This window comes from Cydia strobilella, chromosome 1, assembly GCF_947568885.1.
Source record: "Cydia strobilella chromosome 1, ilCydStro3.1, whole genome shotgun sequence".
Classification (NCBI taxonomy): Eukaryota; Metazoa; Arthropoda; class Insecta; order Lepidoptera; family Tortricidae; genus Cydia; species Cydia strobilella.
In genome coordinates, this window is record NC_086041.1 from 23,213,508 (window position 1) to 23,235,998 (window position 22,491).

Sequence of the window (22,491 nt, forward strand, 5' to 3'; positions counted from 1 at the left end):
AAATGGGGTCCCTTACAACAAACGTGACTTTTTGCTGTTTTTTTCCGTAATGGTACGGAACCCTTCGTGCGCGAGTCCGACTCGCACTTGGCCGGTTTTTTTATTACATAGTTGCCGTGGGCCAGCTACAGTTTCCGTCGTCAGACCAGTTCCTTTTTTATTTGCTGGATTTGTTATATTATTAATTGTACAACATAGTTTTTTATTATTACAAAAAAAAACAGATTATTCTAACACCAGATATGAAAATTAATATACAACATTTGACCTTAACAAACAAACTAACACTTATACTAAACTTGTAATAAATAAGCATAAGTACCTAGGCTCGACGCTGCCACTGCCTGTCTCCAGCCTGGGTGGAGCCAGGACTTTCGCGTCAACGGGGAAAAACTTATCGGAAATCTCCAAACCAAACTGTTTGAAATCCTTGTTACGCGAATAGTCCATCTGAAAATAAAAACTTTACATATACATAGATCTTTTTTTATTCGATACTATTTTAATAAGGATAATGAACGCGCAAGACGAAGTCCCACGTCATAGAAAGTATCTTTCCGCGGCAATGCCCAACAACTGCAATAATTTATAAGAAAAAAGTGTGTGCGTGTAATCTTTACGCGCGATTGAAGTAAAACTTCTTTGAGGATGACGTTTATCGCTATGTTGACACTTTGACGTGTGTTTTGTGCGTGTCACTAGTGTCACTACTGAGCGTTACTTCCGTCAGAAAAAAAAAACTGAGTTACCCTCTAGTCGCGCCTAAAGAAGTTTTACTTCAATAAGCAATATAATTGTCTCTTGCCAGATCATATTCATTCCAAACCCTTAAGGAGTTTCTGAAAAAAAATCGTGATTGAGCAAAAACAAATCCAATCACCTAAACTCCCAAAGTTTCACATTTATTTATTTATTTTTATTTTATTTATTTGGGGCATCAACAGCAATACAAAAGTAATACAAAGCATAGTGAACAGAAAACATAGCCAATAACAGATGTCCACAAAAGTACAATTAACATGCAACAACTAAGTGGAAACACAAAAACTATCATTAACAAACAAACATAAACAAAAACACATAAAACATTGAAACTATCGTTAGTAGAACCTTAGACTTAGCACGAGAGCGCCGCGACAATATCACACCCGTATAGACTACCCGTCTTTTTCTAATCGTATTAATGAGAAAGGGTCGGGTAATCTCTCTCGCATGTAATATTATCGCGCCGCCCTTATGCCAAGCCTAATGGTTATTTTTTAGTGGTATTACATTGGTTACATTAGTATCAATGGTCCTTCTTGTCTAAATAAAAACGAAATACTCACATCCTTGATGACCTCCTCGATCTTGCGCTTGCGCTCGTCAGGGGGCGTGGCGGCCTGCCGCACCATCGTCGACAGCTGGAGCTCGTTCAGCTGTCTATTGCGGGCCTGTACCAACATGTTTTATTTGACACACGTCTAGGGACGGTTCATGTGCGGTGTGCGGACGGACACTCACATACAGCATGTCTGGCAACTTAGCTTTTTATGTCAACTTTGCAACAAGTCAGTGAAATTGAACGAATAATTGGACGGACGGACGGACACAGAGGTAAAAAATAGTACGGTAATTATAATATCTAATTTTAATACCTCTCACTATCTTATATATTTATCTCGTAATTATGCCAAACAGAGACCCTGGCCCATGGCAGAAAAAAAAATGTGGGATCAAGTAATGTTATACATAAACACAGTACACGCTCAATATCTAATGCCCGTATAGCCATCATGATAGCCGACCTCCGGCAGGAGATGGCTTTAAGAAGAAGAAGAATGATATATCTGTTGAAGGTTTGTTGGTTTTCCGGAACGTAAGTAAGACTTGAGACTTTTTAACGTAAGACTAGCTCATGCCTGCAGTGACGTCTACATATGTTGTACATATTGTTTAGATATTTTTACTATCCCTGGATATCTGATGCTATTTCGCATGTCTATTTCCCATTAATTTTATTCCGAAAAATAAACTTATTACTCACCTGTCCATATGCAACTTCCAAGAGCTCCATGGGGTAGTTTATGTTTTTATCCCTTGGACCAACCCACACGCAGTTTAAATTGGGATAGCGCAACCTGTAGGGATAAGCATAACTAGGTTAATCTTAAATAACAAACGTGCAAATAGCACACATTTAACATTTTAGAATCACTCCAATCCGTTTAAACCGTGCTTTTTGCTCAACCATAGTAGAACCACATGTAAATTCAAGTTTGTAAATAGCATGTATATGTGAGCAACTGTTATAGCAACAGATATCTGACAGTTGAACGCGATGGAGATGTGTATGGTGCATAGCATAGAGTAACTTATACTAGAGCCGTACTGTCATAGTAAATTTTGTAACCCCAGTAAATTCACTGCCATCTGTCGACACACTTTAAAACTAAAAATGAAGATTTATAAAAATACGATAAAATGTATTTAAATATGGATAAATGTTTTATTTTTATTTGCATTAATTATTTTTATGGTTTTGACCCATGTTCTTTCACTGATAAGCGTTAAAATTGTTAAATAACAAACGAAACCGTCAACGCCATCTATACGACTGTAGGCCAAAGCTAGTAGCGCCCTCTGAACGAGAATCAAATTTTCTTGATTTTCGAGGCACGTTTTTTCCTTAGACTGTATCCATCTATTACGGAGTTATATCTATCTTTGTGCATAGCAACATTAGCACCTATAAAAACATACTACAAACCATCAACCAAATTTCCAGTAGTTTTTATTTTTATACAAAACTTTAATTTATTTCTCATAAAATTTAATGTTTGTTGTATATATTAATGCTGCATCCCAAAGGAGGTATGCATTGAAGGGTTAATCGGCTGACCTGTATCCCTTCTCCTTGGCGAAGTAGTCAGCGACGGTGACGGTCTTAGTCTTGCCGCCGCCGATGTCCATGGGGAAGGACAGCTTGTTGGGCGAGTCCGAGAGGCCGTTGGCGATGAACTCGCGCTTCTGCCCGCCGGATGACGTATCCCCGCCGATGTACGCGACCACCTGCATGATACATACAGAGTAAGGGTAACAAAACTGAATGAAGTCATGCACATCTTTAGCCGCCTTCTGGTGTATGGAGAAGAAATCCTATACTAATAACCCTTTGACCGTCAAAGACGTCCACAGACGCTCACGGTTACCGTTAAGCGGGATGTACATTACGAAATTAGTGGCGAGAAATTGATTTCGTGACAGTAGTTTTACCAAAAGTTTTACGTGTAATTTAATATTTTCGTAATGCATGCATTAATTTCATGAAAGCAAATCAATTTCGTGCCCTGCACGATTTTTTGGTGAAATTAGTCATGCAAATAATTTCGTAGTGTAAATGCGACGTGAAAAACTAGTGTCGCGAAAGTGCCTGCGCTGTGCGGACGTATAGCTTAGATACTGATGGGGCCATGGTCACTGCGATACTGTGAATTTCACGACACTAATTATTTCACGAAATTACTTTCGTATATATCGACACTACTTTCGTGAAACTGATTTCAACATGCATGACACCAATTTCGTAATGTAAATCCCGCTTTATAATCGATCTTCTTGCATTCCAATAAGGTTCACAGTGGTGTGCTATATACAATAGCCGTGGCGTTGAAAGGGTTGCAAGGTTTCAAGGTTTTGGTGAAAACCATCTAATTATATTATACAACTATAATTCGAGCCGCATTACGCTTGCTGACAGTTTTTTGTCAGTTATCATTGGTGCGGAAAAAATCCATAACTTACATAAAACAATAAAATAAACCTGCAAAAATATGGTTCAATACTACTACTACTACTTATATAATATACAGTCAGCAGCAGAAGTGTCTAAGCGGGCGAGGTGTTCAAAATTACCTTGACACGCTCTTATTCTCTTAACAATAGCCACCCCCCCCCCCCCCCCCTCATGTCACGCAAAATAGGCGCCAGTCGTAGAGTTGCGGAAAATCGCCCGAACTACAATACAATAACCTTGAGTCCTTTGACAAAGGCCAGGAAGGAGTCCACGCTTCTGCTTCGCTGGTTTTCCACTTTTTCGTTGGTGTTCAGCTTGAAGTCGTTGGTCAGAGCCTGCACGAGGGGCTGCGCTCGAGGGAATCCTTTGTGAGCGACTGTAAACAGAAAAGGGGATTTAACTCCAAACATAATATTGCTTTAGGCAATTTGCATGATCTCAACCATGAATCAAAATTATGGGTTAAACTGGGGCTTGACCTTCGCAGCGCTTTGTACATTTTTTACTACCTAAGGGAATACTTTTTGCGATAAGTCAAAAAAGGCTTAACCGATCATGTTCGCTATAGGTTTCATTGGAATATTTTATTACCGAAGCTTTACTTTCACAATTTTTTTTTTATATTTTTTAAATTAGAATATGCCTAAAATGATTATATTCTGCTTTAATTGTACTTTTGTGTATAAAACAACGGCCAGGAAAGTCGAATTTTACGTTTACATGTTATACATGGGGCATTTTCCATGAAAAGGGACCTTATTGTCGATGGCGCTTACGCCGCACAGCGTCGCGCGGCATTGTATTTATATCGGAGCATCGTTTATAATGTCGTAAGTGCCATCGACAATAAGGTCCCTTGTTATAGGAAATACCACATATAAAGCTAAAATGAAAAAAAAAATAGAAAAAAAGGCACTCGAGGAAGGCGGATTATATCGTGGGATTGTGATACGACCGTGAAAGTAGTGAGGGAAGTGAATAACTAAACCAACACAAAAACAAACTGCATAACGTTACCTAGTCAACTACCCAGTTTACTTACCACGTTTTTTTTTCTTCATTTTATGATCTTATTATGTGCACATATGAAAATTGAATACTTAATTCCTCCTCTACTCCACTATCGTGCCCGCCACGCCGCCATCGTCTATCATCGCCGATAGTGTAGAGGAGCCATAAAGTAAAGCAGGCCATCTAGATAGAACCCTAAAGCGGTGAAAAAATATTCAGAAATGTTTTACAATGTTTTTCGTAAAACCGGTTTTTGACCGGTTTTGTTACATGTTTTTCGGTTTTGAATTTTGTCCGGTTTTTGCATTCCCTAGCGGTGTTGCGTGGAGGCTGTCCGTCTTGAATATTTACTAGTCAATGGTGAAAGCAACATAACCGGCGACGGAAGCAACACTATTATACCTCATTTTATAGAGTAGTTCCATAATGAAGTCCGATAATTAGATAATGTATTGGTCCGTCCAATCTTAAAAATGTTCAGGTATAATCAGAAGTATAACAAATGGTAGAAGAAATGTGTTAGTTATAACGCACCATCGACGTTGATGAAGGGGCGCGTGGTGAAGATCGCAGACTGGAACATTCCCGTCCACATCTCCAGCCCGTCGCCGAGGTCGATCGGACGCGACGGTCGCTTGAAGAACTGCCGACCCGCCTAAACATAACACTTTATTGACAAAAGCGATAAATTGCAAACGGAAGTATATCTCATTTGTGTAGAATACATTCATTTTAACCTTTCGTATATGTATGGGCTAATAAAATCGTGAGTTGCAACCTCGGTCCGTCATATACAGTTATTTTTGAGTAGTTAGCCATACGGTAATATAAGTTGCGAGAAAGTCCCTTAGTAAAGAAAAATCTTAGTGAACTAAAAAGAATACATTTTTTTATGTTTTTCAATTTGTAGCCACTTTTTGAAATCCGAATATTCAACGCGTGCTTGGTCACCCAAAAGTACGCGCTCGGGGGCGAGGTATAGCGTTATCAAGTAGCACGAGACACAGAAATAAAAAAGAGGGTAGTTTGTCTTGCACGCGGCTCGTGTTGCGCGCGAGCGATAGGTCTTATTTATTAATTAATGGTATTAAGAGACAGAGAGAGCTCAAGGTTACGTAATACCGTACCATCTCATAGTATTCGCGGCTTTGCGCCATTTTTATTAATTACGAATTTAACACGTGCGCACGCAACACGTCATCGATGCCACTGACCAAAGAGTATAGTATTATATGTATAGTAAAAGAGAGCCAACTCGCGAGTAAATGTCAAAAAACGTCTACACAGACGCCCCAAGCGGATACTGGATCAACTAACCTTTGCGTTTGCGTGGCACACATGCATACTAACAAAAACTGGCGCCTTTTCCTTGACCGTTTACAGTGAACTACAATGAGGTTTCCATTATTTCACCTTATTGCAAAGCAATCACGTGAAAAATGAATACACCTCATTGTAGTGCACTGTGCACGGTCAAGGAAAAAGGCGAAAATATGTAATACCTATTCACATTCAGTGACGATTTACTATACCAGTCTTTTATAAATGGTATCACGAAACAATATTTTAGTCGCAAAAGTAAAAAGACGATGTGTAAAAATGTCGTTTATTTTTCATTACTTGCATGCATAACAAACCAAAAGATATTTTCTACGGGTAGCACTTATAGTAAATTAGTTCGAAATAATATAAATCCACTATTAAAACTGGGACGTAAACAATGTAACTAGTTAGCAGTGCTAACTTAGCACGAGCCATGCACGAAGCATTGACGCGTTTCGGAGTCATATTGTTTTAATTCGCAAAGTCGAAGAGGCAAAATCGTTTCTTTCTCCCAGGCGCACTCATTTTCAACAATTTATAGTGATTATACTTCAATTATTAATTAAAATTCAAAAATTTTAAATTTTCTGTTTGACTTTTATAGTTCTGTAGTTCTAGACCGTCAGTCAGGGACCGGACAACCCTTTCCGCGATAAAACCCTTTCAATGGGCGACACTTAAACACGGCTAACACATTGAAAGACTTTCTCTTTTGAACTGCAAGCCCATTCATACCCTTACCTTTGACTAAACCTTACCGAAAAGCTAACCAAAAATAATGCTAGCTCTTAATAAGGGTTACCCTTATCTTTAAGCGCTTTTTATAAAGGTTTCCCTTTGCGTGAAAGAGACAGGATTAGTATATATCTACGGTAGTGTATGATAAGGAAAGAAAATACGTGCCTAGTCAAAGAACGCCGCCGTCGCCGCCGACGATCGCTCAGATTCGAAGTAATGTGTGCTTTATGGACAAGGTAGACGACTTAAATTAGCACGCTTATATGCTAAAAGGGAAGCCCTTTATAAGGCTAACCCTTATAAGCAATATGCAAGGTGTTGGTGAGCGGATGATAAGGGTATTTGGGCTACCGATTACTCAAATGTGGTAGCTTTATATAAAGGTTTTTAAAAGCAAAACAAAGGTTTTTGTCTGGCAAAGGGTATGGTGAGTTAAGCCTTATGCAATACCCTTATAAAACCCCGATAAGGGATAGCGGGCCGGTCCCTGTTGACGGTTACTATGACTTTTTTTAATGTTTCGTTTCACGTAGGGCACTTGGTGAAATGAAACTATTTAGTTACTTGTTGTTAATAAAAACGATTATATTATGTTCATATAAATTAAATTATATATATATTTTTTTCTAATTTATTTAGGAAACAAACAGTCACATACAGATAAGTTTAAACTTGCAGATATACAATAAGACCTATAGTTCCATTAATTATAACATACTGATATTGATAACAAGTAGAAACAGGGCTTGTTCGGCACTGCCTATAAATAGGAAGATACACAGAAGTAACAATTGGATACACAACTAATAAAGTACCTAAGTATCAAACATGCTTACAAACATACATACGTTACATAAGACTATAGATCAATTACAATTTTTTTTTTTTTTAAAGCAAAGACTGCTATGGAAAAAGTAAGCTCCGCAGACCACTACTATATTTACCGAAAGACAATGAGAAGATATCTAGATTTATGAAATTAACATTGTAATCATGACAGGCTCGTCTAAAAAAAGTATTTTTGGCGAAATTAGATCTACAAAAATCGATATGGAATGTTTGGGGGTGGCGCGTGGGAATACGAGGCAATTTTAAGACAATTTTTTCAAGAAGAGTGGAAGAATCAGTAAGGCCATTTAAGAGTTTATACAGAAACATTTGGTCTATATAAACACGTCGTGTATCTAGTGGCCCTAGACTACGACGGTGTGTGCTATTCTCTGACATATTCAGACCGTGGCGGAAATTGAGCGAATTTAACAGCTTTTTTTGGATTCTTTCAATTCTTTTTATGTAAACGGTATATTGAGGGGTCCAGACGACGCTACCGAACTCTAAAATGCTGCGAACGTAAGAGGAGTATAATACTTTTAGGGTATTTGGATCTTTAAATGGTTGAGATAGTCTAAGTATCAGGCCCAATTTCTTGTAGGCCCTCTCGGAGATGTGGTCTATGTGTGAAATGAAGTTAAGCTTAGAATCCAAAATAATACCAAGATCTCGGACCTTGGTGATTCTATTTATGATCCTTCCTGAAAAACTATAATTGAAAAGAAGGGGACTTTGTTTATGAGTGAAAGTAATACAGTTGCATTTATCAGGGTTCAAAAGCAATTGGTTATAACCGCAATATGCGGCAAAGCTATCAAGATCGCGTTGCATGTCCAAGCAGTCGTTCTTTGTTTTTATGATTTAGAATTTTTTTGTATCGTCTGCATAAACTAGATGTCTTGAACTAGAAAACGATGAACCCATGTCGTTTACATATATGATAAATAAAAGCGGTCCTAAATGAGAGCCTTGAGGGACCCCTAAATCAATGGTTAAGTATCTGGAAGTATAGCCTCTTAGTGATACTGCCTGGCATTAAAACTATTTAAAAAATGTGAGGTACCTTAATAACAAAAAAAATTAAACGTGTTATACTTGAAACGTGTTAAGCCCTCTCCACTACGCGGCGCAAAGCCGCGAACGCGAGTGTGGAGTCGATTTCGCTGATTAGCGAACTAGACTCCACACTCACGTTCGCGGCTTCGCGTCGCGATTCGCGCACGAGTGTGGAGGACCCTTATCAAATGCAGTTTTTTATTTATTTTTAACAATTATGGCCTGGATGCGAGTTTCTTAATCCACCACAGATAAAGGAGTAAACATGTTTTTCCGCGGTGACACCATCTAGTTGATCTATATGGAACCATCAGGTGAGGAAATTTTGTTGGAAAGTCGATGCCGACGGCGCTGGCTTCCATGTATAAGTGACCCCCCTTTTAAGTTTCGCCCCCCTGCCACTGACTATCCGGTGTCGGGATGGTGGCGGGGCGACAATCGCCCGCCAGGCGTGTGCTAAACCCTGATTGGCTACGAGATTTTATAATCCCTTCCTAGTGCATTGTACTTGCCATAGTATTGCATGAATCTAATCGAAGAAAACTGATACAGTGACCATATTTTTTGTTATTGATGAATAAAAATGTCAAAATAAAAGTACCACTATTTTTTTTTCAAAAATGCGTTGTTACTGCTGATCTAAACGACATCATTACACTCATCAAGTCCCCCGTCGCTTCTGTCTGTTTGTTTTTATGTATGTTCGCGATAAACTCGAAAACTACTGTACGGATTTTCATGCGGTCTTCACATTATTATCAATAGAGTGATTCTTGAGGAAGGTTCAGGTGTATAATTTGTTAAGATTTTGTGTAACCCGTGCGAAACCGGGGCGGGTCGCTAGTATTCAAATATGGCTAACTGGTCAAAAATTACCCTGTATGTAGAGCAAATAAATCGTTTAGCATATTGTGGTCAGGATCCTCATTTTACACAGACTTAAAGTTAAATGAACCCTATAAACATGAATTACAACAAACGAATAAACCGACAATGGTCAGTCCTCAGTGCTGCCAATTTAGGGCAAGAAGCGACTACTTTACATTACACTTCATCACAGCCACAATTAAAAATTACAATGTTAGTTTCACACTTACCTTTATGTAAGACTCCAATGTGCCCTGTCGTAAGATTACGTCGACGCACTGAATGGCTTCAGTAGGCGGGTTCAATGAGCTGCCTCCGCTCTTCATGTACCTGATAGAAAAAATATAACTGTTTTTTACATATTCACAACACATTTTAAACAAAGTATTAGTATATTAACTGATTATTGAGATAATCTGTCGACGCACCTATTTCAATAATCCAATTAAATCAATCTATTGCAATAATTGTAGATTGCCATGTTTTTTAAAATACTTTTGACATTCAACAAGCATTAGATAATGCTTGTTGAATGTCAAAAGTATTTTTAAAAAACTTGACACACAAAATTCAGATATTGTTGGATGCAAAAAACAGTTGGATAATAAAACATTTTGAAGTGGATACTTATTTGACGAAGACTTACGTAATTATAGTACTGAGATCCACAATTCCAGTAAATTTGAAAGAAACTTCCACAGGGATCTTCTTACCGTTTCCATCGATATATTCGTCCTGAAAGAATCATGTCGTGTTACATTGACTAAAATTAGATCAGCTAAGCCAAGCTTAAATGATGAGATTCATCATATTCAATACTAGCTTTTGCCCGCGACTTCGTCTGCGTGGAATTAGTAATTTGGGTACCTAAATTTTTAAACAAATCTGCTTTTTATTACACCCTTCTTTTCACCACCAAAAGGGATAACTAATTAGGTAAAAATGCGAACATTCGACCCTTCGACCATGTGCCACGGGACCTTATCTGGGACGCACTTAGAGCACAAAATGTCCCTGAACAATATGTAGCGTTTATACAGGATATGTATAGAGGTGTCACAACTCAGGTGGTTAGCCCAGCAGGAACTTGCGGCAAGTTTGAAATCACGGTTGGAGTTCATCAAGGTTCAGCGCTAAGTCCCCTTCTGTTTAATGTCACCATGGACTACCTTACTAAGAAATGCCAGAAACCTGTGCCATGGATGCTCTGATATCGGACTCGGTGGAAGACCTGCAAAGCGACTTCAACAGTTGGTTAAGAACGCTCGAAAATAATGGTCTTAAAATCAGTCTCAAAAAAACGGAGCATATGTCGTGTATATTCGATGGCCAGACGGACGTAAACAACATAAAATTCCACATCGATGACTCACTCATTCCGACAGTGAACCATTTCAAATATTTGGGTTCGATTATTAGCAGCGACGGTAAAATCGACCGAGATGTAACCCACAGAACAACTACGGGGTGGATGAAGTGGAGACAACTCACAAGCGTAATGTGTGACAAGAAGATGCCCATCAAACTCAAGGGAAAACTTTATAAAACAGCAATAAGACCCGCTATACTTTATGGTACCGAGTGTTGGGCATCCAATAAACAGCAGCTGTCTAAGCTACACACGACAGAAATGCGCATGTTACGCTGGTCAGCGGGTGTCACACTGCTGGACAAAGTACGGAATATCCACATCAGAGGGAGTTATAAGATCGCGCCCATAATCGACAAGGTTAAAGAACGCCGCCTACGATGGTATGGACATGTACTTCGCCGCCCTGAAGACCATATGGTACGAGCTGCCCTGAGCATACCCACGACAGCGCGAGGCGCCGGAAGACGGCCCGCCACCTGGTTGACGACGGTCCAGAAGAACCTAAAAGAGATAGGAATAGACCCTCTTAAGGGATGATTTTCAGGATCAAAACTATATGTCCTTTTCCGGGACTCGAACTACCTCTATGCTAAATTTCAACTAAATCGGTTTAGCGGTTTAAGCATTAAGAGGTAACGCACAGACAGACAGACTTTCGCATTTATAATATTAGTTTGGATACACCAAGTCCAACAAGTTCAAATACACATCTTTTTGCATCTTGGTACCTTAAAACAAATGGGTTACAGGTCACCTTTTTATCAATAGTCTCAATAGATAGAATATGTTGACTTGTATATAATACCTACAATATTTTGTTTAATGTTGAACGGAATTGTTGTTTGTTATTAATTAATTATGAGGCAGTTTTTTTTTTAAATAACTCATAACGTTTAGTTTCACTTACCGTTATAGCATAACGGTCTGTGTCGGATACATTCGGCAAGGGCTTTAAGCAGTAGCAATTTTTCATCTGATCAAATGCAATTAGTTCCCTGGGGAAATGTTTTTTCTTTATAGCTACAAATACGGGAGAAATCATTTTCTTGGGCTTGTCCGGTTTGTACGTAACGTCGTAGCGATGCTGAAATATAAAATAAAATATGGAATTAAATGTCACCAAAAACAATAGGGATGTTGCCTGTATTTAAAATAAATTATTTCATACCATGTACGAAATAAAGCACCAGATCATTATTATAATATAAAAACGTAGACAGCAGCTGTTTTTTAACCTTTTGACCGCCAAAGACGGTAAATCACGTCGTCGACATTTTGTGCCACTCACGCCGCCGACGTCATTTGCCGTCCAAACTTAATTTATCAAAGACTCTTTAATAAATAACTATATTTCTTTGTTTGTATTTGCATTATTTTATTTTGCCCTTCTACTTTATTGTATAACTTTATTACAATTCAACTATGAATAGAAGGTTAAAAAAAAACAACATTATGTTATAATACGACTTACCCAGTAAATAGCATAGCTAGCCACGCCAAAAACGGCACTTGACGTCGCCTAGTGATGTGACCGAGTCATGGAGGAATAATATTATTATATGAAAGTAACAATCTCCTAATAGAAATCGTTTCGCGCAGTTCCGACAAACACGCTAGCGCCATCAATAATAGATATGGCTTAATCCCATACATTTTGTAATAGGAGTTGTTTTTGCTAAAATAATTGCTATTTGTGCTGTTACGGTACTTGTTTTCGTGCTTAATTTAAACAACTTGGTTTGAAAGACGGTACTGACCTTTTGTGATAATGTAACCCCTTATGCATTTATTTTATTGTAACGATACTGCAGTTTGCTAATTAGTAGGTAATAATAATCGACAACGGGTTTGCACATCTCTGAGTAACGCGCGCTTATCAGTGTTCCGTGCGCCCATGACGGCACTTCACGTCCGATGCCTGACGTCACCACCAAGTAGTGATGTGGCATTATTGAGAGATTTGAGTGGAAGTTACAAGTACATTTTGATATTTAAATACGTTATTTAAAGGTTTTTAGTAGAGCTAAAAGCCAGAATTATCTAATATTATATTGTAAAACACCTGTGTAGTGGTTCTTCTAATCTAAGTATGTCAAAAACGAAATCAGTGAAAATATCGATATTCTGTTTTGTAATCACTATTGTTCTCTAAGGTTTTATTTTGCTTCATTGCGGTGTCACGTCGAGTTACGTCAATGCTTGGCGTTCAAAAGGTTAACACAATTTATATGTAATAAATCGTATAGAACTAAAAAAATCGGCCAAGTGCGAGTCGGACTCGCGCACGAAGGGTTCCGTACCATTACGGAAAATAAAAGCAAAAAAAATCACGTTTATTGTATGGGAGCCCCATTTAAATATTTATATTATTCTGTTTTTAGTATTTGTTGTTATAGCGGCAACAGAAATACATCATCTGTGAAAATTTCAACTGTCTAGCTATCACGGTTCATGAGATACAGCCTGGTGACAGACAGACGGACAGCGGAGTCTTAGTAATAGGGTCCTGTTTTTACCCTTTGGGTACGGAACCCTAATAAAAATTGACCGAGATTGATTGATTGATTGAGTCTGACTCGCGCACCGAGGGTTCCGTACTTTTTAGTATTTGTTGTTATAGCGGCAACAGAAATACATCATCTGTGAAAATTTCAACTGTCTAGCTATCACGGTTCATGAGATACAGCCTGGTGACAGACAGACGGACAGCGGAGTCTTAGTAATAGGGTCCCGTTTTTACCCTTTGGGTACGGAACCCTAAAAATAGGTGACTTCACTACGACGTCACTTCTGCAGTTTTCATATAAATTCCATAGTGGTTAATCATTTTGAAGATTCAAAAAAAGAAACTGATTTAACTAGTAGGAAAATTAATTTGTGCAATATTACCTGAAGTGTAAGCACGTTCATTAGGATTGTCTTACACCTATCCAATTTCTTTGTCCAATGTGTATTGTGTCTCATTAAGCAAATAAATGAGAGAGTGAGACGCAATGACATTCGGCATAGAAATTGGGCAGGTGTAATACCACCCTATTACACACGTGAAAGAATAAAAAAAAAGCTTGTTCTTAACATATTACGAAACTTACTATTTTAAGTGGCGCAATCTTCATTTCCAAGTAATTAGTCAACACCTTAACAGGCCTACAGGGAACGGAGTTTCCTTCGATCCTTAAAGGTATTTTGTATCGGCACACGGTTTTAGAGGCTGAACCGGGCCTATCTCCTTGTGGGCCAGGCGCCGCAGGGGGCGTGGTCTGGCGCGCTGACTGCGGTTGCTGAGGCGGCACCTGCTGCTGCGGTGGCGGTCTGGCCTGACCAAACCCTGGTGGACCTGGTTGTTGCACATATCCTGGTGGGCCCGGTTGTTGCACATATCCCGGTGGCCCAGGCTGCACCAGCCCCGGCGGCCCCGGAGGCCCTGGTTGGCGAGCGTAGCCCGGTGGGGCGCCCGGCGCGCCAGGCCAGCCGGCCGGCGGTCCGGCTTGTGGCAAACCTCCAGGTGGACCAGAAGGCATCCCGCGGCCCCTACCGTGCCTATTAACATTTAACATACTTAATACCAAAGATAGATATAACTCCGTAATAGATGGATACAGTCTAAGGAAAAAACGTGCCTCGAAAATCAAGAAAATTTGATTCTCGTTCAGAGGGCGCTACTAGCTTTGGCCAACTGTCGTATAGATGGCGTTGACGGTTTCGTTTGATATTTAACAATTTTAACGCATATCAGTAAAAGAACATGGGTCAAAATCATTAATGCAAATAAAAAAAATCCTTTATCCATATCTAAATACATTTTATCGTATTTTTAAAAATATTTATTTTTAGTTTTAAAGTGTGTCGACAGATGGCAGTGAATTTACTGGGGTTACAAAATTTACTATGACAGTACCGCTCTAGTATAAGTTACTCTATGTTAATACATACCTATAATTACTTTACTTTTTTTTACATCAAATTTCAACAAGGTATGGGAACTGCTAAACAATCTCCAAACAACCTAAGCAAAACTGCCCAATAATAAGTATTAGAGATCAGAACAGTCTATTCAATGTAAATGATGAAGTCTCATTTTAAGGGATTATAACATCTTTTTGTTATCAAAAAGAGTTACTGCCATATCATTGGGTACCTTAGAACTGAAACCTTATGATAGTAGATTTATGCATCAGGAAAAGAGGTTTCTGAGATTTGTATACAGTTACCCATTGATGGCATTGATGATCAATGAGGTACTTTTTGACTGTAATACTCATATTTACGAATTCATTGTCTTAATGTTACGGTGTTTTTAAGTAGATAAAGTAAATAAAGGTTATTTACAGACATTCGATTTTTGGGGGCAAAATTAATGCCAGGTAGGGAGTTCCTACAACAATAATCTCAATTATCGATGCTTCTTCACTCAAAATTTTGTTTATAAAAATAAACTTTTATTGAAAGTATAACAAAACAACAATTCCCCAAAAACAATTAATTTTTCTAACCTGGCGATCAGTGAATGCTTTGTGTAAAAAATAACCACTTACAAACAATAGCTAAGTGTGGTAGTCACCACACTGTATTATACCTATTATTGATACAAGGTAGGTGATAATAGTAAGTATTTGGAAAAAAAACATCGATGATTGAGTTAATCAATGTAGGAATGGATGCCTGTCATTAAATTTTGCCATCAAAAATTCGATGTCTTGTTAGGAGTGATAATCTGATAATACAACACGAGTTAATAGCTTATAAATATATAAGTTATTAACTCATGTTCAATAACATAGCATGAACTTATGCATTAAATTGACTATCTATAAAATTAAATTCTCACCCAGCCCATGGTGCTTGAGCCTGTGCTTGTGCTGGGGACCATGGCTGACTTGGTGCACCAGCAGCAGCTGGCCCTGGTGGTGCAGCCCCGAATGCAGGAGCTTGCCCTACTGGTGCAGGACCAAATGCAGCAGCTTGCTTTGGCAATGCCGGTGTACCAGCAGCAACTTCTCCCACTGGTGCAGCTGCCTCCTGTGAGGCTAATGACGGCTTCTTCTTTCTAGGTTTTTTCTTGCTCTTTCCTTCCATGCCCAATCCCAGTCCTCCACCTTCCTCTTCCTTCTCCTCACTCTTCGCCTTCTCTTCCTCAACTGGTTTGAGTGGTTCTGGTGCTGGCTTAGGTGCCTCGGGCTCTGGCTCTGATATAGGAGATGTCACAGGGGCAGAGCGAGGTTTTGACCCTTCCAGGGGTGCTGCTTTAGCAGCCTTCTTTGCCTTTCTCTTGGCAGCAGCAGACGTCAAACCAGTAGCCTCCTCTTCCGCCTGAGCCCCAGACTGTGATGTAGAAGGTACATCACCAAGAGACAAAGAACTCATAGAGGGGACCTCTGACTCTTCATCTTGCCCTTTGCCTCCTTTCTTTTTTCCTATAAAAAAATTATAATCCTCACAAAATTAAAGTAAAAAGACTCGAATATAATATACATTTTCATCACAACAATGACAAACTCCTTAACTAAATTAACTAGCCTATCAAAATACTAAATTTTAAGAGCATTTAAGCATTATTAGTGTTAATTTTTTTTTCTACTCGTCGAGTATAATCTGTGTATTACAACTTGATATGCTACACTACAACCTTACTCTTTTCAACGTTGGACAGTCTATGGCACTTCCGACTCAAGCATAAGAATTTTATCGATACGGTTTAGTCAATTATAAAAATTTTGAAAATAGAATGTCATACATTTCGATAAAATATTTCTTGTTTAAGGAGACTCGATTCAATGCAAATTAGCCTACTTAAACACGCTGCTGCGTCGCATCTGCTTTGTGATTGGTTGGCCAATAAAAACATTTTATTTTATGTTGTAGTAGAAACAATTGCTTCATAAGTCAGAAATGCTCATGTGACACCCTTCATATAGCAACATCCATACCCTACGTAAACCTCTTTAGAGTTGCTTGTTAGTCTCCATAGGCTATGGTGGCCAAAATCGAGAAAAAAACTGTCTTAAAATTGAATTTAGCAAGGAGCAGGTACAGTCAGCTGCAGAGAAAAGCCCCCCCCCTTGCATACAAAGTTCTGTAAATTAGTATGGACGTGGGGTACCTTTTCTCTGCAGCTGACTGTACCAGGGCCTCATGAGTTACGAGAAGGTGTCGTTGACCAACCCGCCGGGGGCGCCGGGCCCGCGGCGGCCGCGGCCGGGGCGCGCACGAGTAAGAAGGTATCGCGGGCTGCGGCAGCTCGCGTATCCTGTATACTTTTGGTTTGTTTACCTATATGATTCTACTAGTTGAAAGTGTTATTTTTTTGTCTCATAGAAAAAGTATTGTATACAATTAGACTAGAGGCAAATTAAACAAGTCGTCTCCTTCACGATTTTCGTAGACATCTCTTCTAGATACCTAAAACTGGTATGGATGTGTTCCTCGTGGTGTCCAGAATACGAATTGACCGGTTTTAGTTTATGGAGGGGGGGACGGGTCGAGAAAAAGGGGGGCAAAGATGGCGGCCTACCATCATTGATATTTGTTCACATCTTGAGTCCTATGGGACCGATCGGTTCGTGTGAGGTGTCGTTTGAAAGAATATTAAACGTGCTATAATTGTTTCTAAATAACCATAGTCATAACTGTAGTCGTTTACAAAATATTTTAAAATATATGATTTTTTACCGTGCATGGATGGCATAAGTACTGATAAAACATGCTTCTAACTCAATAAATTATTAATTTACCGCAATTAATGTTATTACAAAATATACGGGATATTTCATTAGCTTTCCAAAAATATAAGTTTTATTGGTGTATGATTTTATATAACCAAGTTAAGATGAATTCTTTTCAGCATGGGTCACTACGCACGGACACATAAATGGCGGGGGACCAACGTCAACTTTTCATTATTTCTCGGGTTCTATTTTACTGATTAATTGGTGTTAGATACCATTTGAAAGAATATTAAACGTGTTATAATTATGTTTTAATAACCGTAGTCGTAACTGTAGTCATTTACAAAATAATTGAACATATGATTTTTTACCGTGCATGGACATAAGTACTGCTAAAATATTCTACTAACTCAATAAATTATAACTTTACCGCAACAAATGTATTGTCAAAATATACGGTAAATTTTATGAGCTATCCAAAAATATAAGTTTTATTGCTGTATAATGTTGTATAACCAAGTAATGGTGAATTTTGTTCAGCATGGGCACTGTGCAGTGTGCATCGTCATGTAAATGGAGCCCGGCCGTCGTCGGCGTCGTTGAGTTTTCATTATTTATCGGGTTCTATTATTCTGATAAATACTTGACGGTTACCATTTGCAAGCATATTAAATTTTCTGATCATACTCTATTGTTTGAAATCTGAGGCCCATAATTACCATTTTAAAAATATTAAAGAAAAAGTTTCATTTTTACCTAAGAGGTTTCCTTAGTGACCGAAATAATTTTTGAAAAAGATAATATAGTAGATATAGCGTGAAATGTTTCAGAATAAAAATCAACAAACGATTTATTAACTTTCCAAGAATATTGATTTTGTTACCGTACAACTTAAACATATATGCCAGGAACAATTTCGTCAAGCAAGTACAAACGGCGCGGCGGGCGCCTCGGTAGACCAGCAGCATTCTATTATACTTTTACATTAGGTACATTATACATTTATAATGTTCCCAAATGTGAGGTGTTGTTAAGTATATTATATCGATAAAAATGATGGTTTTGTTGACTACATTTAGTCATTCATCAGTCTATTTGTTTTATTTTATATCACAGGAAACTTATGTTTTCACAAAAGCCCAGTTTTAGGTTCATAACTTCGTTAAGTTCCTAGCTTTCATGATTGCAAGACCAATGCACGTGAAGTACTGAATATCGGAGTCGTTATTTGACTCACGTCTAGGTACATGTAAAACGTTTTCGAACACACTGCGTACATAATAATTTAAAATCACCTTCGAGATCTGAGGCTTGTGGCGTTTTTCAGTGATATTTGTCGCCGCACGCTCCGGGTTGCCAAATAAGTGACTATTAACTATTTGAGAAGTAGCGTAGTAGGTCCACATAGGTGAAACTTTCAGTTTTAGATGGTAAATAAAATTAGCATTTAAGGTCAACATTTGTAACTATTGCATATCGTAACCTGATAGCTTGAAGTAAAAACTAATGGCGAATAAATAAAAACAAGTAATTATTTTAGTGCATTGATGCCGGCGTTATCTGCGGTTTTATGATGCCTAAATTAATTAGGCATATTGTCAATAACTATAATTATGTATTATTAACAAAATTTTAAAGGGCCTCTGATCAACCACATTTAATTTTAGAAAAATTTAACAATATCCGTGAAGTCCGGTTCCCAGTATAGTAATAGTAACAATAGAGTAAAACTTATCTATCCATTTTTATTTACTATTTTACGTTATAATTTATAGTTTTTGTTTTGCTTACCTATTGATGCATCGGCCACCTCAACATGGCGTTTGGCGTTGTAGGCTTGGCTTTTAAGTAAGACTCTAAAACAGTATAAGATATACGAAGGTATTAAAAATGTTAATACCTTCTCTGCTACTACATGTTCTTAGATTTATAATAGCGACTCATAACTGCTCTGTTCGACTGTAAGTGATACAAGAGAGTTAAGTAGCGATTGCGATGCAAGGAGCTATAGAAGACATGTTATCGCCTATTTAGAACCTTAAGTGCAAATTGCAGATGCTTATTACTCATATACTCATGTTTATATTTTAATTTGTGTTTTTTTCAAGTAGACACACTACTATTTAAACTATAAACAATGACCAAAGCCTCCAGTGTCCAGAGCTGGAATCGAACCAAGTGTCCAGAGCTGGAATCGAACCAGCGTACCCCGTTTACCGGACAGGTGCCTGAACCGCTCGGCTATCCGGTCACGGTGGCATGGGTCGAAATTGTCATATAGATGTTAACGTTGTACAATTCACTTTGAGCTATACATACTAGCGTCTTAACATGCATTATAGCGGCGAAAACAGCTACTTGAGCTACTGTAGACCTTAAACTTTAAAGCTTTAGATGAACCTCTTACACTTTTATGTCACCAGAGCCTGTAGGCTAAGACTAAATATGTATAGCTATTCTAGAGCCAGTCTATGTCTTTAAGTAATAATAAAATAGGTGCTAAGTATCGCCTAATTGTATGTTGCGATTTATATGACGGTGCGCTTTGACCCACCCTGAACAAAATTTATAATTACTTGGTTGTGTAATATCATACACCAATAAAACTTATATTCTTGGATAGATTTCCCGTATATTTTGAAATAAGTTATTGAGTTAGTAGCATATTTTAGCAGTACTTATGTCCATGCACGGTAAAAAATCATATGTTTTCAAGTATTTTGTAAATGACTGCAGTTACGACTACGGTTATTAAAACATAATTATAGCACGTTTACTATTCTTTCAAATGGTATCTAACACCAATTAATCAGTAAAATAGAACCCGAGAAATAATGAAAAGTTGACGTCGGTCCCCCGCCATTTACGCTGTGTCCGTGCGTAGTGACCCATGCTGAACAGAATTCGTCTTAAGTTGGTTATATAAAATCATACACCAATAAAATTTATATAATTATAGTTATACTTATCATCTCCTACAAAAAAAATATTTTTTACCAATTTTTGGAACACAAAAACATTATCTACCCAACCACGAAAAAAAAATGTGTGGAAACTTGTAAGCTTCCCTTGTAACTTGTAAGTCCTATTTCTAGAAAAAGGCTTCGTTTTTGGGACATGGTGTTGTATAACTTTTTAGTGTGGAATTTTATAAGCTGATGTATATTATATTGAAATCCACTCAATAGTTTAGGCGCTAGAAGTAAAAATATGATTTACTATTCGGCGGCTATTCAATGCGGCTGTATTAATTTTTCTTTAATAAAACAGGTGCAAACAGGTTGTGTAGGGCAAGAGGAATCTACCGATGTCATTTTAAAAAATCCGTCCAGTATCCTGAGCTACAGGCGGTACTGATTTTCAGTATTTAAACCCATAACCCTACTTTCTGTTTAAGTCGCAGTCGAGTAAAATGTTGACATTGGAGTAGAACGTGTACAAATGTATAGATAAAAGTGGAATTCATTTTCCTCCAAGTTTCATATTAAGAGAATATCCCCTGAAAGGGTATAAGCGCTAAATCTGGATTCAGCTATTATTTTCTATAACAAGATGGATTTTTTCCGCAAAGTTATCTAGGACTTTTTTGTGTAGAATTTATTAAGCTTTAATGTTGCCTTACACTATATTTTCATAGAGAACGTATATTTAGAGTAAAACGCAAATTTCTCCAGGATGGTACACATTTTCCAAGATGGCTGCGATTCCTCGAGGTCCCCAAATGTCAAATAGTGTGGACATGAAAAAGAGACCTTTAATTAACATACATACCAAATTTCATATTTTAGGAAGGATTTCGCGGTGAGACTTAATCAGATTGTGCTACCTCAGATGCAAACAATAGAGTATGATCAGAAAATTTAATATGCTTGCAAATGGTAACCGTCAAGTATTTATCAGAATAATAGAACCCGATAAATAATGAAAACTCAACGACGCCGACGACGGCCGGGCTCCATTTACATGACGATGCACACTGCAGTGCCCATGCTGAACAAAATTCATCATTACTTGGTTATACAACATTATACAGCAATAAAACTTATATTTTTGGATAGCTCATAAAATTTACCGTATATTTTGACAATACATTTGTTGCGGTAAAGTTATAATTTATTGAGTTAGTAGAATATTTTAGCAGTACTTATGTCCATGCACGGTAAAAAATCATATGTTCAATTCTTTTGTAAATGACTACAGTTACGACTACGGTTATTAAAACATAATTATAACACGTTTAATATTCTTTCAAATGGTATCTAACACCAATTAATCAGGAAAATAGAACCCGAGAAATAATGAAAAGTTGACGTTGGTCCCCCGCCATTTGTGTCCGTGCGTAGTGACCCATGCTGAAAAGAATTCATCTTAACTTGGTTATATAAAATCATACACCAATAAAACTTATATTTTTGGAAAGCTAATGAAATATCCCGTATATTTTGTAATAACATTAATTGTGGTAAATTAATAATTTATTGAGTTAGAAGCATGTTTTATCAGTACTTATGCCATCCATGCACGGTAAAAAATCATATATTTTAAAATATTTTGTAAACGACTACAGTTATGACTATGGTTATTTAGAAACAATTATAGCACGTTTAATATTCTTTCAAACGACACCTCACACAAACCGATCGGTCCCATAGGACTCAAGATGTGAACAAATATCAATGATGGTAGGCCGCCATCTTTGCCCCCCTTTTTCTCGACCCGTCCCCCCTCCATAAACTAAAACCGGTCAATTCGTATTCTGGACACCACGAGGAACACGTCCATACCAGTTTTAGGTATTTAGAAGAGATGTCTACGAAAATCGTGGAGAAGACGACTTTTGTTTAATTTGCCTC

At 37.9% G+C, this 22,491-nt stretch overlaps 1 protein-coding gene across 2 annotated transcripts in view; it reads right to left on the reverse strand.

Moving 5' to 3' along the window:
- Positions 1-22,491, reverse strand: part of LOC134741827 (protein argonaute-2-like) — a 49,829-nt gene that overhangs the window by 24,803 nt on the left and 2,535 nt on the right. For both annotated transcript variants that reach the window (XM_063674722.1, XM_063674728.1), the window contains 11 exons: positions 15,802-16,387; positions 14,066-14,513; positions 11,881-12,057; positions 10,248-10,336; positions 9,832-9,931; positions 5,321-5,441; positions 4,012-4,151; positions 2,882-3,051; positions 2,027-2,120; positions 1,329-1,433; positions 323-450 (listed from right to left, as the gene is read on the reverse strand). In XM_063674722.1, the coding sequence (XP_063530792.1) occupies positions 323-450; positions 1,329-1,433; positions 2,027-2,120; positions 2,882-3,051; positions 4,012-4,151; positions 5,321-5,441; positions 9,832-9,931; positions 10,248-10,336; positions 11,881-12,057; positions 14,066-14,513; positions 15,802-16,387 (2,158 nt within the window). The remainder of the gene's footprint in view (positions 1-322; positions 451-1,328; positions 1,434-2,026; positions 2,121-2,881; positions 3,052-4,011; positions 4,152-5,320; positions 5,442-9,831; positions 9,932-10,247; positions 10,337-11,880; positions 12,058-14,065; positions 14,514-15,801; positions 16,388-22,491) is intronic.